General features: G+C 30.4%; 1 protein-coding gene across 2 annotated transcripts in view; it reads right to left on the bottom strand.

Annotated features, from left to right (window-relative positions):
- The window catches only part of LOC100168225 (guanine nucleotide-binding protein G(I)/G(S)/G(T) subunit beta-1), a 29,369-nt gene that overhangs the window by 3,947 nt on the left and 7,328 nt on the right, over window positions 1-18,094 (bottom strand). Inside the window, exons 1-7 of one of the 2 annotated variants that reach the window (XM_001947843.5) lie at window positions 13,158-13,825; window positions 5,298-5,394; window positions 1,189-1,334; window positions 565-735; window positions 372-494; window positions 175-304; window positions 42-113 (exon numbers count right to left, since the gene is read on the bottom strand). In XM_001947843.5, coding sequence (XP_001947878.1) covers window positions 42-113; window positions 175-304; window positions 372-494; window positions 565-735; window positions 1,189-1,334; window positions 5,298-5,354 — 699 coding nt within the window. In that variant the 5' untranslated portion in view covers window positions 5,355-5,394; window positions 13,158-13,825. Of the gene's footprint in view, window positions 1-41; window positions 114-174; window positions 305-371; window positions 495-564; window positions 736-1,188; window positions 1,335-5,297; window positions 5,395-13,157; window positions 13,826-18,094 lie in introns of those variants that run through there. The other variant, XM_029490611.1, reaches the window with a different exon arrangement.

Genomic DNA, 18,094 nt, shown 5'->3' with positions numbered 1-18,094 from the left:
AAAATAATAAGTAAAAAATTGTATTGCAAATAATTAAATACCGTGACAGCGTTGATATCAGATTCATGTCCTGGGAACGTTTGTTTGCAGGTTCCATCTCGAACATCCCATAACTGAAAATTAAATAATAATAATAAATTTGTATTTCATTTGAAAACAATAAATTTATTATACTTTTGCTGAAGCGTCACAAGCTCCTGATACAAATGTTCGCATATCAGGTGACATTGACAGAGACATAACATCGCCAGTATGTCCAATGAATGATGAACACTGTTGGCCAGTTTCAATATCCCATAATGCACTATATAGCACAATAGCTTTTAGTGAGAATAATTTATGTGATTATACTACAACATTTTAATATTTACCATGACATATCTCCTGAACTGGTAACAATTTGGTTATCATCAAGGAATCTACAACATGATAAGTAACCTGTGTGCCCTGGCAGTTCTCGGCTAACTCTTACATTACCTTCTCTTGTTTTTAAACTAAAAATATTACAATAAACAAATATAAAATCTAATTTGGCTTACATTATTAAGAAATTATTTAGTATACCTATAAATTGAACATATGTTGTCTAAGCCACCACAAGCAACGAAACTGCCTGATGGGGCATATGCACACGTCATCACCCAGCTAGACCTAAGTGGTATGGCGTGTACCTTGTTTGTCGTATAGCTGTCCCATACGATAAGCTTTCCATCTTGTGACGCTGATACTAGATTTCTAGAATAAATTTGTTTAAAATACAATAAGTTTTAAAAGTATATAATTTATAATATACATCAGGGCATCAGGGATTGCAAATAAACGTAATACAAGAAACAGTAAAAATAAACAATTTAATATTTTAATAACAATTGTAAACCTACTTGTATTAGTATTTATAGTATTTTTTTAAAACATATCAAACTATGAAGTTTTTTTAAAAGAAAACTATAAATACTAATACTGATTACACAATTGTTATTATGAAATTTTTTTTTTGTTGAAAATCATCAACTTTTTTAATTTATTTATGAATATGACACAAGTTGCAGGCAGTCACTATTAGACCTATAAATTGGCCAATTTTGCTATATTATATGGATGAATATGGATTCATATGGATAATTATGTATATGAATATGGATTAAGATTCATATACATAGTTCTATTCTCTCAAAATACTTTAATTACCTGGAGTCAGAGCCCCAATGCATGGCATATATTTTGGCGAGATGTCCACGTAGGGTACGTCTCGTTCGCATTTGTATCCGGCCGACCGGTTCCATGCTGGTGGTCGCTTGCGACAGACTTGTGTCGCATGCTGCTTTTCTTGCATCCTATAATACAATACAATTTTGAATCAAACTAGTTTGAATATCAGTACAGTTGATTTGATTAGAATATGCACAATAATATAAGTATAGCTACACAGTATAATAATTCACATTAGTAAAGTATGATTGAACAAATTTGTGATATCAAACATTTCTGTTTAATATAAATATTTGATTCTCAGTTTAAAATTAAATGTATAATGACTAATGTGCTCGTCAAACAAATTGTAGAAAAGTAATAAGTATTATAAAACATAAACTATATAATATATATAATACATTTTATATACAATATTTATATTACAGTAAAATTGTAACAGAAAATTATTTTTTTTATTCATCATTATTTATATGTTCAATATAGGTGCATCCTAGTAAATGTCCATTTAGAGACCAATGAATACATATAAGAATATAATTATCTCCGTTCTGCATTGCGTACATGCACCAAAATATATTAAGCAAGTATCTACAATGCATTTGAATAACAGATAATGGTTTTAATTAAGTTGTAATATAGAATATTGAAAATAGAATAAAAATTGGATTTATTAATTTAACACAACTTAAACAATTATTAAACATAAAACTAGAAAAATAAAAGAATAATTGTAATTTGTTTGAAAGTAAAATAATAAACTTTGGAGATATTATTAATATAATATTATATAATATAATAATAAATAATAACAATTACAAAATATAATAAAACCTTAAACTACCAATTTTTATAAGACTGTACAATATGTTCATATCTAGCATACCTATTTAAATTGTAATATAAAAATAAAAATTGTCTTAATTATTTTACAGTCAAATATTTTATGCTATTATTCTACATCTTGAATTAATTGTATAAAAGTAAACTATAATAACATAATCACTAAAAACAATTAAATGGGCGTTTTCGTATTCGTGATGTTTCATATTTTTATAATTATAATACAAGTATTTATGAATATTAAAATTGTAACTTGTAACTAATGACTAATAATATAAAATTATTAAATAATTAAGAGGAAAAAAAAATTATGGTTGAAAGTTGAACCGATATGTCATATTATATCATATTAAAACTACGTATGATTTAAATGTTTAACTCATATCAATCGATATACAATTTGCAATAAACATGAATAATACTCAACCAAGAAGTTTCCATTCAAATAAATAAAAAAAAACCCAACCAAATGCCAACAGACACTATACATTTTTTGGGAAATTTTTGAGATTCTATCGAGGATACAACGGTGTCCAAGTATAATATTATGGTGAAGTATAAACGAAGTCTGTCTCGTGTACACCCGTATGTATCGATTATAATAACAGGGCGAACAAACGAACGTAGGCGATGATTCATTATCGCAATCGGGTTTTCCTATACAGTTTGAGTCCAGGGACCGAAAATTCGAAGAATAAAAAACCTATAAGTGATTTCTTTTGGTGAAACAACCTCCCGTTTACAAAATATATACGGTTTTTATTATTATTTTTCAGACGGGGTAAATTGGCCAGTGTGAACGATCCCTCGTCGTGCAGTTATAGTCAAACAACAACGACGGCGGCGCACCCGCGAGACGGCGGCTACGCGCCATATTGATCGACGGGCTAACGGGCGCGCGCGCGAGATAGTCGCAACGGCGGTGGCGGGCGATGGAGAAGAGGTCGTTCGCCGCCACCGTAAACGAGAGCAGATGATGGGTAGAAGAGTGGAATGGACGGGGGACCGAGACTGCCGGCCGGCTTTCGCATGACCCCTTCGCTGGCCACCACCACCACCACTACCACCAACGACGACGACGCCGCCGCCGCCGCCGCCGTTCTCCTCTTCGCGTGTCGCCAACGTATACCGCACCGCAAAAGCTCTCTGCACTACACGCTACCGCCTCCACCTACGCCACCGACCCGCTCGATTCACCAAGCGAGCGCCGACTTGTAGACGTGTGCGTGCAGTGTGTGCGCGGCGTTGGCCACACAGCCGCAGCGTATATTATTATATTTGTACACATAAAATAATGCCACCGCGTTTTAATAGCAGCTCCACCATAGCTTCACGCTTATATATAACCACAGTACTATTATACAGGGTGATTGTTATTATTTTTTTATCGTCAAACAGGCGTGGCGAGGATGGTTTTACATGTTAAACTCTTGAGGTCTGCTACCCACAATATTATACCTACTCGTTTACACATATTATACCCAATTTGAATAGGTACGTTAGGTATCAAAAGTAAAATAAAATAAAAATAAAAATTATACACTGTGTAATTATCGACTGGATAAGACGTTTCGTCCTGTATTACGTGGGTTGTGTATATGGATGTGTGTGTATGTTACAACGGTTACGACTTACGAGCGCAACTTGAGAGCGCAACACGTGATCGCACGAATACGCGATGGGGCGAACGCGTTTTTGACGGAGATCGGAAGACATAAAGTATTATTATAATATTTATCGACATTTAGTTTGCAAAATGTATCTTAATATAATAAACACTTGCCGATGCATTGTGGTCGCCGGCGCGGCGGATTAGACGTTTACACATTTTTTATATTATTGCAACGACGGCAGGGACATGATATGGATAGGACATAACGGTCTTATCAGCGGTAATCAAGTGATCAAATTGAGGCCAAATAAGAAGTACATCTATCTAAATCGAGTATCGACTATCAATATAAAAGGGCCTCAATTGCTTTCCCCTCCACGACCGCGGCCTTAACTATATTTAAGATTGGCGTGGCCCATCCATATCTTTATTATTTATGCAAATCCGTCAGTTATTTTTTCCATATCCACCGGCTGATTAAAATCTACGTTTAATATTATTAGTCGTTTCTATTACTTGACAATTAGACATTAGTCATGATATTTTTAAACCGACGAACGAACGGCATGCATTCGAACACACTAACTATATAATGGCGGACAATTTCAACCTGATAAAAATTCTGAGCTGATTTACATTTAATAATATTAAAAACGTTATATAATATACCAACACTCAAAACTGTAAGACATAGGTAGTGTCATAAGAATTATTACAATTTATAATATTTTAAATTAAATGATATATTTTTAATCAAATATTATATGTTGATTACTTTAAGAGTACAAGACTGTCTATTCTAACAACGAACTTTTCCAAAATCTAAAACTGTTTAGGTAGCTATTGGGGATTAGATAAAGAGAAGTTTACCAAAAAAAATTAAAATTATGACATATACATCGAACGAGATCACAGGATAGATTTAGATGGGGGTAGTTCCCGGGGGCCTGAGCGGCTGAACACCTCTAACATTTAGTAATTTTGGCCCTAAAAGTTAAGACCTTTAGTCAGTAGGTAGCTCGTATTTTAGACTAAATTTTGTATAGAATATAGGATAAAATTATTCCGTGTTATTGCATATATCATAAAGGTACAACATTTTACATTTCTGTGTAAAAATAATCCTTTGTAATAGAAGTAGCATTTTGGAACGAATAAGTCTTTAATTTACAAAACGATAAATGCTTCAAATTTTGATTTCGATTTATTAATAAACTAATTAAATAATTTACGTAATAGGCGTCTGTCATTGTGCACTGTATTAACGTTGTTTGGCTAGGTAGGAGACGGCCCAAAAACACTATAAGCACCACCAGAAATACAGGTCTGCGCACGCTTATATGAACGAGATAATAATCTAACAGCATTGGTATGGTTATTTTTCTAAGTTTTGAGTTATGTGTTCTTATTTATAAAAGAGTATCTTTTGTTTATTAATTATAATAAAAAGATTTTAAAAATATGATACAAAAACAAATTCATCAAAAAATATCTATACTATTCATTTTGACATCATTAAGGTTATTGAAATAAAGTATATACTATAATATAGTATTACAATAATTAGTGTAAAATGAAAAATTATAAAATATTGTATTATTATTTATTATTAATTATTAAACTTATTACTTACTCGTATGGCATTTTTCAGCGTTTCAGCCTCTTGCCTTAGTGAGTCCAGTTCATTCATTGTGCACGGCTAGGGCCTCCGGTCTCGACCGACACAAATGCTAAAAAATAATAGAAAGTTCTCAGTTAGTATTCATACTAAATATGCGAGTAAAACATAATTACAATGCACTAATAAGTCTTAAATTTAATATATTTCATTATTTAAAATCAAATAAGTAATTTTTGTCCATTGCAAATCACAGTATTAACTATTTATGTAAGTATATTTTAAAATGTATACGTAATATGAATGTAAAATTAATAAATACACACACGATTTGTTGAAATTTTATATTTATATTATTAGGTACCTATTTGTGATAATATAACAATATAAGAATCGGTTGAATATAATAAGAACGCGTAGATACTTTATAACGCTCAATGACAGAATACAAATTATGTATTGGTGATTTAGTAATGTTTTTCATTAATAGCAGTTAAAAAAAATATATCTATTTAAAAGTCTGAGAACCAATGCAATTAGCTTGTTTATCTATCAACACATGCAATTGACAGGATGAAGAGAAGGGTAGCATTAACTACTAGCGAAATTGACTTCCGTCAATAGACCACACGGTCTATGAATACATTCCAGCAGGCATGATAATGGGTTAGGGAGGGAACAAAATACGGATACGTGACGTCAATTATCAATGAGTTTATAATTTCATGTGTCTAGTTTTTCAAGGCTCGGAACATTTTGACACGAGATCTGAACGAACAATAATTCACTAATTTCTTTTAAAAACCTAATTCTTAAACAATTAAAATTATTGAAATTATTAGGTAGATATTGTGCACGTTAACGCCTTCATACATTACTAGAAATGTAAATCGAATAGGTTATTTTAATCAATTATTGTTATCTTTACAAGACACTAAACAAATACATAAATTAAGATAAAAATACTATTATTTATTTTATACTTAAATATTAACAATATGTATTTGAATTACATAAGTATGAAGTATCTTATATTATGTAATTTATATATTTATTAAATAATAAATTGAATAAAGAATATGAATGAGATCTAACTGGAAAATAAATAATTCAGATTTAAGACTAAACATAATACATTAAATAGGTTAGTGGTACCTAAAACTTGGTTCAATATAATATCTATACTTCAATGAATTTTTTTTTAATGTACAACTTAAAAACTTAAAATATTTTATATTCTCTATTATACATTATAACGACGTCATAAAAATACAATTACGCAATCCCTACATTTTCTACCGATTTAACAATCATAATACATTTTGTTTTTTGTTTATCATATTCAATATATTTAATGTATAAGAATAGCAGATATTAAAACATTTATTACATGTTTGAATTTTCATCTTGCTTCCAATTTTAAATTAATAAAACTGAAGAATTGTTTGTATTACATATTATAGGTTACTTTTGTAAGATGCAATATCGTAAGAATGTATATTATAATATAGAAAATGAATTAAATTATTATTATTATTTCCCTTTTGAATCCCTTGTGGAGGAGTTAATTATATTATATTATATTGCAGTATATAATAATATTATAGCATCGGTACGGTGGTTTTGACCGGATTGGTATAACCACGACAATCCCGGTGGACGATGCGTGCACGACGGAGTCACGAATGACCCGCCCAAAAGTCTATGCGACAATCGGCTTTATATAATAATAATAGTAATAATAATTTCACGACATGCGGACATGGAAAAATAATAATAATAATAATAATAATAATAATAATTTCTCTGCACATAAAATAAAATAAAAGGGGAAAAAATTCAAGTCTTCGGTGCATGATTAACTCACGCATTCTGGAGTAAGGGGTGTAAAGCGCAAGCGCGAAGTCGATCGATCATCGGGCGCAGAGCCGCGTGCTCGTTCTACCTAACCCGCCGCCGGCCGGCATCACGCTCATGTGTTCGTAAAACACACACGCGCGCAGGCGCACGTCTCGCCCAAAAATCGAACGCACGCGCACCGCACACACTAGTTAAAATAATTATGCAAAATGTAATCATTTGTTTTATTTTGGATGTAAAATACTTAAAACTATATAATAGACGAATATTGAGATTTAATACATAATATGTATGATTATTTCGAACATTGATGAAGAATGAAGATTTATGTGACACAAAATCGATATTAGACCATTTAATATTTGTATAAGTTTTAACATTTGATCTGTTATTGTTAGGCGGCCCGTATAGTCTATTACTTATTAGTTATAATTAATAAAATTAATTTTCAATAAATATTCTATTCACATCCATATAATAATGCACATCATAATATTATACTTAAACTACTAGTCCAAGAGGTTTGTTCAATTTATAATAGTATTAACTAATAAAATAAATAGAAAATTAAGACAGATAAAAATCTGTGTATCAATTCTTAGTATAAGTACTGTTAAAAATTATTATTTTTGACTAACAAATTTAAATATTTAATTCATCCTACCTATACTGCAAAATAGATGGACTATAGTAAAACGTAATATCGACATTTTAGACATGCACAATGTATAGCGAATATCTCCATTGAAGTATACAATAGCACCCGTATTCAACTTAATGTCAGTTATAGTATATATTATTACTATAACTGACATTAAGTTGAAATACACATTTAGACATATTTATACATATTAAGAAATACACATTCGCACTACTGCGTAACAAATAAAAACATCAATATCAAATAATGATAATTAATTTTACTTTGTTGTCAAAACATATAACAATAATAAATAATAACGTGATGCGTTATGAAGTTATCAGTAATTTATGATATTTTAATACAGCAAACAGGTAAGAATTGTTAGGGAACATCTAAAACACAAAACATGGTGACACAGTGCTTTATATAGTTTACTTTGTTTGATTATGTTCTTATTCAAAAATATTTTATGTAACTATTATGGAAACACGTCGATGACACGATGAAATGAAACAAACACCGCCGTAATCACTTAACTTGAGACGAAACTCAACATTTTGGATTTATGTTTTATAGCTTACATTTAGTAGAGGCGGAATGACATTCTATCCCGACGCGTTATTACATGCGTCAAACTATAGCACAAGCAGTTTTTTTTTTACATTGGCCATATGGTCGGGACATTTATAACTTTATTTATTCCAAACTAATACAAAAATAAAACTTTCTTGTACGCCTATAGAAATGAGGGAAATTAGAGGAAATAATATGGGGAAAAAATGTAAAAATTATTTATGATTAATACATTATATTGTTCGTACATAGAGTGTTTGTGTGTAGTACCAAATAAGTGTGATAGTGTTTAGACAGTATATAGGTACCATATAGTTGAGTATACAGTATAGTATAATATTAGTATGATTAACTCTGTGAACGTTTCCTGAACACGACAATATTACTAAACACACGTAAGGAATTGGTAAAAGACACACCACTACACATATAATATATTATACTTAAAAACTGAATACTATATATATATATATATAGTACTTAGTATAATATGATGTATATCATCATATATTATATATAGCATGTGTCCATGCTATAAGAGGTGCCACTAATTATTTTATCTAGATGACCCCCGATTGAAAGTGGTCTTCGGGAGGTGAAAGGCAGTGCCAATTACACATTTTGAAATGCTTTTAAGTTATAACCTTTTCGGTGTAAAGGCGAACAACTAAAATACAATAAATTTTTTTTTTAATATCAACGAAAATTGTTTCTATACATATTGGAGTAAACTATTTTTTTTTAAATAACATTTTATATTAAGTATTTTAGAGATGAGAATGGAAAAAATTAGAGGAAGTTTAAATTTACAAATAATCTGCAGTTTTTAACGACATTTTAACCATGTTCATTTTTTACTCGAGATATCTTTGATATTGTAATTATAAATTACTATAGGTACATAGACAAAATGTAAATAAACAGTTTTATAAAATTATAAAATTTTGTTTTATCTTATATCACAAGACGTAAGAATAAGTCAAATTTAGCTTACTCTAACTATGTAAGTAAAACAAACCTTTAAAAAAAAATTATTTAGTCTGTATCTATGGAAAAACTTATTAGTTATTACTTTATAGTTATTATTTAAAAAAAAACTTGTGTTGCGCATGGTGAATTGAGAAAAACTTAAAAAGGGGATGCGTGTAAAAAAAAATTCGTAGGTACCTGAATATTTAATTGTTATATTGATGAGGATATAATGAGAAAGGTTTATACTAATAAATATTTTCTAATATAATAGGGACTCCGCCCCACTTCAATTCAAGCACTGACAAAAAGGGTTAAATATTTTAAATTTTCTCAAAATGTGTATTTCGGCCCTCCCTGTTATTTCCCGACTACCCCATTTCAATCTTATGTCTTCTAGTTGAAATATTTAATACCTATATAATATATAGGCGACATAATAATATTGTGCTAAGATTTGTACGTATGCATCACTGAATGGTTCCTTCAAAAGTTCAAACAAATCTTCTGGTCACGTATAGTCTTACGAGTTGCCGTCCGTGATAAAATAAATATTGATAGATTTTATAACTATATATTATAATGAAGAAGGTCCATCACTGGATGGATTCTTCTTTGAAGCCTCCAACCCACCAACTCCCGTGTCCCACAGCGCTTGTACTTATTAAAAAAAAAAAAAAAAATTACAGATTGTATAAATAAATTGATAATGTAAAAAAAAATATTATAATGTAATAAAGAAAAAAGAAAAGATTTGTACGATATAAAGTTTCAACTACGAGAATTGTCGCAGATTACGACGTTCATGTTATTGTAAACATAATAAAATGAGCCTATTATAATAGTAATGTCATTATTATTACAATATTATTTCACGGACGTCATAAAAACACGATCTGATGTGTCGGAGTCGAGGGTAAGCACTAGGCACATACGAGCGTGGACCCGTACAGCGGAAAAGACGACGACTTACACACGGCACCCCGTTTGTGGATGGTTGGTGGGGGGAAAGTATTTGACCGGTCGGCCACTCTTTGTTTTATATACTCGCGCGATGCTGTGGCGTTGTCTTTTCCGTGGCGGCTAGTACCGTAATATCCGTATAGAACATATTATAAACGCACATACATCGCGCGCGCCAAAGGTCAACGTTACCGTCGTGGCGCGGATGTTGCCGTGGCGACCGACCGACGTTTCCTCCGGGGTAAACCCACCGCGTGTGCAGCGTGAAGGCGACACGGCACGGTGGTGTTCTCTCGCTCTCTCTTCTCCCCCGCCACAGCGAAGCAGTTCGACAACGCCTTTGACACCGCCGCCGGGAAAATGAACGATGACACCATGTCGTCGTCGTCAAAACAACAGCAAAAGAATCGAAAATGCACGAAATATAATATAACAGTATGATTTACAATAATATTATTTGTAATGTTCTTCATAGCATTCGCGTATATAAGTGCCTCGCGATAAAGTGGTCCGGCTGTAATTTTAAAATTCGTTAAGTTAGGTGAAGTTAGGGACGTTGACTGCAAAAAAAAATACAATTACAACTATAATGTTATAATAAAATCGAGCGGTGTAGCTAGAAGTTTCGCGATGAATTTTTCGTTCTTGAGGTGGTACGATAAAAGTACGTTATTATACGTTAAATTGTATTGTCCACGGTGTGGCTACAAGTTACAACTACAATACTACATAGTTAGTAATTGCACCCTTATAATATACATTTTTATATTATTCATAGAAGCACTGTAGAAGTGCATATTATTTTTATATGGACAGCGAGCTGAGAATAGAGTACAATAACGTTCGTGCGATTGGGTTTCTTTATTCCGTTCACGGCGGTGTTTATCGTGGAATCCGTCACCACAATTATTGATAATACGACATTGGAAACTATAATCTTATAAAGAAATGGACTGATAACAGAGAGGGAGGTCCAGAAGCCAACATTGTTAGAAAATGTAGAATAGTCAGGACCCACGCGCAGTCCATATATTAATAAGTCTATGTTGGAAACGACTATTATCAAATCCACGCATCAGTGTCACGATGTAATCACAGGTGACATGAAGATACGATGGAATCACAATGATATCTTCCCCCTATGAGAGTTTTGTCTAGGCATTTTGTGTGTTTATGCCCTCTGTATCAAGCTATTTTAGAGGCGAATGAAATGTACAGAGTCTAATTGCATATTTAAATTTCATGCGACACATCCGAAATTTGATTGGATAGCTGTGGGTGATTATTTTAATGGTATTATAGTTATTATTATAATAATTGTTTGTGCATTTTGATAAACATAGGGCGAAAATAGGTAAATCCCCAGAAATAAATTATATTATTAATATATATTATCTCCAGATAATTTAGCTGCACTCTAAATTATCGACATTCGACTACATACATAATAAGTAAAGCATCATATTATTTAAATAATGGTAGCCAGTAAAGTGTCAACTTCGATCAGGGTAACGACTCCCTCAATTATTTTTCTATTCATCCAAATATACTGACTTTCATCGCGGATATAATTCATTCTAAACGACGTCAATGTAAAACTTTGCCCTCACTAGTATCTGGCAATGGGCTATCAAAAATATTATGAGTTATAGTCTATAGATACCTAGTATTAACCATTATATTAATTGATAAACAGTAAATACAACAATATTCATTATTTTCGGGGATACTGCTGATGCTAATTTCCTATGATCTATCTATATTATACAGAAGGAAAATAATAATTCGGTAATAGTTAATAGTGGGGACCTTACTTCAGTTCGAACAACTAAAGACAGCTATAATACACGCTATTAATTAGTTATTGTTGCGTAACCGACAGGGTTGGCTGTACCGAACTTGCTAAGATGTAATGAAATAGTTGTGCTACACGATACCTAAAATGTTCAGTTTTAAAATATCTTATAAAATTTAAATATTTGGATAATAGGATAATATAGGGAACGGATATTTTGATACAATTATTATACAAGCTATAGATGATATGAATTTAAAGAAAATCAATATTTATCTATAACCCAACCCTACAATTTTAATCGTATACGTTGATTTTTTATGTATAAGAATATAATACAACTATTATTCGACATGTTTGTTAATAACAATATAACTTATAAATTGTATAATTCACGAAGCTATTCAATTGACGTGCTACATGCGAATAACTGCATAAGCAATATCTAAATAATAGGTGATTCATTTATTGGTTTTAATATTTTAGAATATATTGTATTTTATAGATACGTATATTATAATATACGTAAATATTAAATGTACGGTTTGAGAAAGTATATGGTTAGCATGGCTAATAGATTTAGGAAATATATTCTAATTTTGTTTTTCCTCGGTTATTCTTCCAGCTAGGTACGTCACAAAATATCAATAACAATTTTTTTGCATAAGAACCACAACATCAAATAAATAATTCAAATAAATATTTATTATATACTTATAAATTATAATCATTGGATGACACAATAGGAAGCCATTTTTGGTTGGTTAAAATCGTAAAATTAGCCGTTTAATATAAGTGGAAAAACTATACAAAAACATCACAATGTACTTAAAATGTTTTATGATTAAATATTAAATTTCTCTTTGTACAGCAGATGTGTTACATGCAGCGTTCTTTATTACGCATTACTCCATTAGGTATTATAAACATTTAAAACAAGTCAAAACTATTTTTTATTTTACAATAGTACAATACTATATTAAAAAATTGAATACCATCACAAATTATATATAATATAGTCATATAGATATTATATTGTACACTGAATTATATTAATTTTGCTGTTACTCACCTCAAGATAAATCAAATATTTAAGGTCAAGACATGGATGTATCCTTCAAGTTAAGCGGTAGGACGTTAATATCCCGATTGCGCGTTTCATTAACGATTGCTAGACATCGTGGTAAAAATATTTATACGATCACTAAGATTAAGGACCTTATCTCGCGTGTACTGGTAACGCACAGTCAGCGCACAACATCCCTTTCAACATCGTCGTAATGATATCGCGAAATCAACGAGTCGAAAAACAATAGGTAAAAAAAAATGTTGGATGGTTTATCTAAATAAATTAACGCACAGACATAAAGCGCTAGTAGGTAAGTAATGTGTACAAAAAAAACGTTATTATGTTTAAAAGCTAATATTACAATATATAGGGTAAGTGGTAAAAAAAATTAATGAAAATATCGCATCGGTTGCTGTTGTATTCATTCCTATGCGAACCACGCCCAACACCGTACTGACTGCCTGTCGAGCGCGGATGTAAAGTTCCATCGTAGCACGCTAGAGCTTTAGGAGAGGCTTTCGCAGCGCCGATCACACAACGCTCATACAATACCCTCTCCCTGATTTCGACATTCACTCCTTGTTCCCCTACTACACTATGAGACAAAGGTAAAAACAAAAACTATATTTTAAACGGTCTATTCAATCAACATGTTTTCTATGATCATATTGTATCTATAATATGGAATTGGTGTATACTACCCGACTACCGTATTATTTTGTCAGTATGAAAATATCATTTAAAAATCCATATTTGTATGTGTTAGAAACTATAAGTAAGTAATATCGTACCATTGATTATAAATAAAGTATTTAGTATTTATAATCAATGATTGTACCTACTTTAAAACAAATATATTATTGTAGATAGATACTAAAAACGTTGTACCATTTTTTTAAAGGTTATAAAACAGTAATTTATTATGTTTTAAATACCGTCAAACTTACTGTTAAAGGCAGGAGTTATTTACTATATTTACTAGGTACATCATCGAATTAGTTTAATTAAAAATAATATGTATATAATATCAAATATGTTATTACACATAAAAATATAAAATAGTATGATTTATGACAGATATACATTATACATAATATAATAAAACGAATAATATTAGGGGGATGGAGTGGCCGAGCGGACTAAGGGCCCGTTTTACAATCATAGTTTAAACCTCAGTTACGCTTGAACCACTGATTTTACCGGCCGAATTCGGTGGTTTAACCGGAGTTTAACTATTGTAATAAGGGCCCTAAGGCATCGGTTACGACGCGCACCGACACCGGTTTAAAACCTCGGCCGCGGGCGGAATTTTTCTTCGGGCAAGTCACGATGTCCGAAGAGAAGTGCCACCATCCCCCACCCGGGGGCATGGCAGATACCTATACGGATACCTACTAAAAAATCTGCCAAATTGTGTTAACGTGTTTAAACCTACAGTACCCTCTCACACAATTAAAAACCACCGAATGGCCTAAGTTGCCGCGAGTTAATAAATAACAAAAAAAAATAATAATAATAATAATACAATTAATTAATATATTCAAATTAACAACCTTTTTGAGTATCTATGCGATCATACACCAATAATAGTAGTTCTATGTGCCCGTATATATGATAATAATACACTATACATATAATAGGTAACATGTACAGCAGTTATGTTCATTATCTGTCTATTAAAATGTCAAAATGCATAATGTGATTTTTAAAATTAAAAATAGCAATGATAAATAATGCAGTAATATTATGTAAATATTTATAAGATTGAAAAGACAAAATTGCCTCACGAAAATCAATTTATTAATTTAATCTCAACTAAAGGTTAGGTCTTATTAGTCAACTTTGTTTCCAATTTATGGTTTTTTCTTTTATTATTTTAAGTTTTTGCTACAAAAATCAAATCAAAAATAACTTTCATTATAGTTAAATAGCCAATAAGTACCTATACAATTTGTATCGATAATATCAAAACGATTCAGAATTAAGATATAATAAATACATAACTCAACTTTTTAACATGGTAATAAAATCAAAAAATAATTTATTGTCCATATAAAAAGTTTTAAATCTCGTTTTAGTAATTTATTAATTATTATACATACGTTATATTACCTGCTAATAATTTTCAGGTGAAGATTTTGTAAAACTAGTATTTAATTTTAGTTACTAAACTCTTAACTCAGTAAATTTTCAATAGTATTTTAAATTTTCACCACAGTTTTAACATCCTCATTAAATTGATTAACATATTTTCGAGGTTTACTACAATAGGTATTGTTTACAAAAAATATACGACATTATTTTGAAATCAGTATTAGGTGCATTGTTAGACCTAACATAATTCTGTTTTTAAAAAAACAGCTAATATCAAGGTAGTATATTGCATGGGTAAATAATATGTTTTTTACATTTCTTAAAGCATACTCAAACATTGATTTTATCGAGAAAACTTACGAGAATTTTTAATCCATAAACGAAAATATAATGATGCTTACTCAATAAAATATATTTAATATTTTTCAAAATAAAAAACTTCTTAGAGAAATACCGAGAAATACCTAATTAAATTTAACAGATTATCATATTTAACTAACATTAACAAAATAAACTAGAGGACACATTATTTTTTAATGTAGATAACTATTTTTTTCAGAATAAATATTACACAAGAAAACTTATAATTTTTTTATTCAAAAAAGTCAATCTCAATAGCAATTTGAAATTGAACTTATACCTGTAGTATCTTTAATAATGGGAGTTGATAGGTTACCAATAGTTTTCAATATTAATTAATTTAACTGTTATTTAAAAAAGAATAAAGTTTTGGCGAAAATCACATTAAAATGTAAGCCAATAGCAAAACGTAGACATTTATTTAGGATTAATTAAGACATTTCAAAATGTGTTTTTTATTTTAATTTACTGCAGAGTAAAAAATAACTGTATGATATAAAATATTTACTCAACTTAGAAATTAAAAACTAAAATTGTAAACATAGTAGACCAAACAAAATATATTATATTCTTTTCAGCGGTTGGTACATATATACATGTAAATTATAAAATTATGTAAGTATAAACCATTATATAAACCACCAATTGAATTCTGGGTACCCAAATATCAACCTGCAATTAATCTAATACAGAATATCTGTGCGCGTTCTCGGCTGCGTTCAAACGTAGCAATAAAAAAAAGCCGACCACCGGCACTGCTGCCGGTTCAACCGCGTCTTGACGGGCGCAACACGCATGAGCTTTTAGATTGATCGGACTCCCCACCATTAACACAACCATTGAGAGGGCGGTGGGCGCTGCTGATTACGAGGACACCTACTGCTAGTATACCGACCTCCCAGACACAATATAATATACAACCAGATGAGGAAATAAGAGACAGGATTCTGCAGAGGACATGAAACAATACATAATATAATGTACTTATACAGTATATTTGTACGGATAACAATATTATAATATATTATATAATGATTAATGATAATTCGCTTATACGTTAGTACTTACTACTTGGTATTATTACCACTTACATTAGTAATCATTTGAACTACAAATATTGATTAAACTCGTTTTTATAATATAAATTTAACATTTTCTAACTGTTATATACAACTATAGTACTATATATTAACAAAGTGAACATTCAATATCTTAAATTAAGGTTACCTATTACAAATTATAAAGTATGACTATCAGTTGACAAATTGTTCAATTTTCGGTTAAAATAATTTTAACTTAGGGTTAGGTTACTATTTTACTTGTAAAATAACTAAAATATTATTATATAATATAACTTGAGTATCATTAGGTACCTACTACCTAATATATTAAAAATGCAATTTATAACATGAGAACATCTGCTGTTAATTAAATACATGACACGTTTTAACGGAAATAGTAAATACATACAGAATATTTATATTATTAAATTAAATACTTATTTAATGAAGGCATTTCATCAAGCAGGACAAGATGTAGAGAACATTTTGAGCACTATTTTCACTTTAGTCTTCATAGAGTACTGGCGTATAAAATTATTATAAATTGGTGAGCAATAATTATATAATTTTTAATGTTTGAAATAATTTGTTTTTTTTATAATAATAACATTGTTCACTATTTGCGATTTATGAGTATAGAACAAAAAAGATCGAGAATCGATCTCTGAGAGAATTTAGGTATTTAAATGCAGACAATTTGATATTTTGCTGTGTTGTATAATATAAGATAATATTATATAGTACCTATGCCAATAATATAATGATTCAGGAACATATGGATGGAATGATTGTGACTTGTGTGACGAGTAATGACAAAAAAACCGTAACACATTTTGTCCAGTTTTTTTTCAAAAATATTAAAGCTCAATAACGTTGACCACTATACAGGGTGATTATATTGACAGTAAAACTTCGAAAATTAATAACGTCATTTATTTATTTTTACATACTTCTAAGTCACTTTAAAATAACATTTTTAAGTTCAACAAACATTGGTTTATTACATGCATGTAGTAGTATACAGTTCGAAAGTCACGGAGAAATTCAAAGAAGAATACCAGCAGAAAACAAATGTTATTTTTTATCAACCCAATTGAACTCTTTTTAATCTAAAAAGTTATCTGCGAGGAAAAACAAAATTAGATTAAATAATCTTTGTTTGGTCCGTTGTAATTTATGCTTGTGGAGCGTGGGCGTCAACCAAATCCAATGAAGACAAATTATTGACATTTGAGATGAAAATACTGCGAAGAATATTTGGACAAAAATGGAAATTAAAAAGGTGGTTACGAAATAATACCAAACAGAGTTTAGTATGCCTTATAACGATTACGTAGATACCAACCAATATAGCGTGGATGTGTTCAAGAGTCAAGACCAAGAGTTAAGGTGACGCGTATGGAGTTACGAAAATATGAAGACCAA

This window comes from Acyrthosiphon pisum, chromosome A2 (assembly GCF_005508785.2).
Source record: "Acyrthosiphon pisum isolate AL4f chromosome A2, pea_aphid_22Mar2018_4r6ur, whole genome shotgun sequence".
NCBI lineage: Eukaryota > Metazoa > Arthropoda > Insecta > Hemiptera > Aphididae > Acyrthosiphon > Acyrthosiphon pisum.
This window is presented reverse-complemented; position numbering and strand designations above follow the sequence as displayed.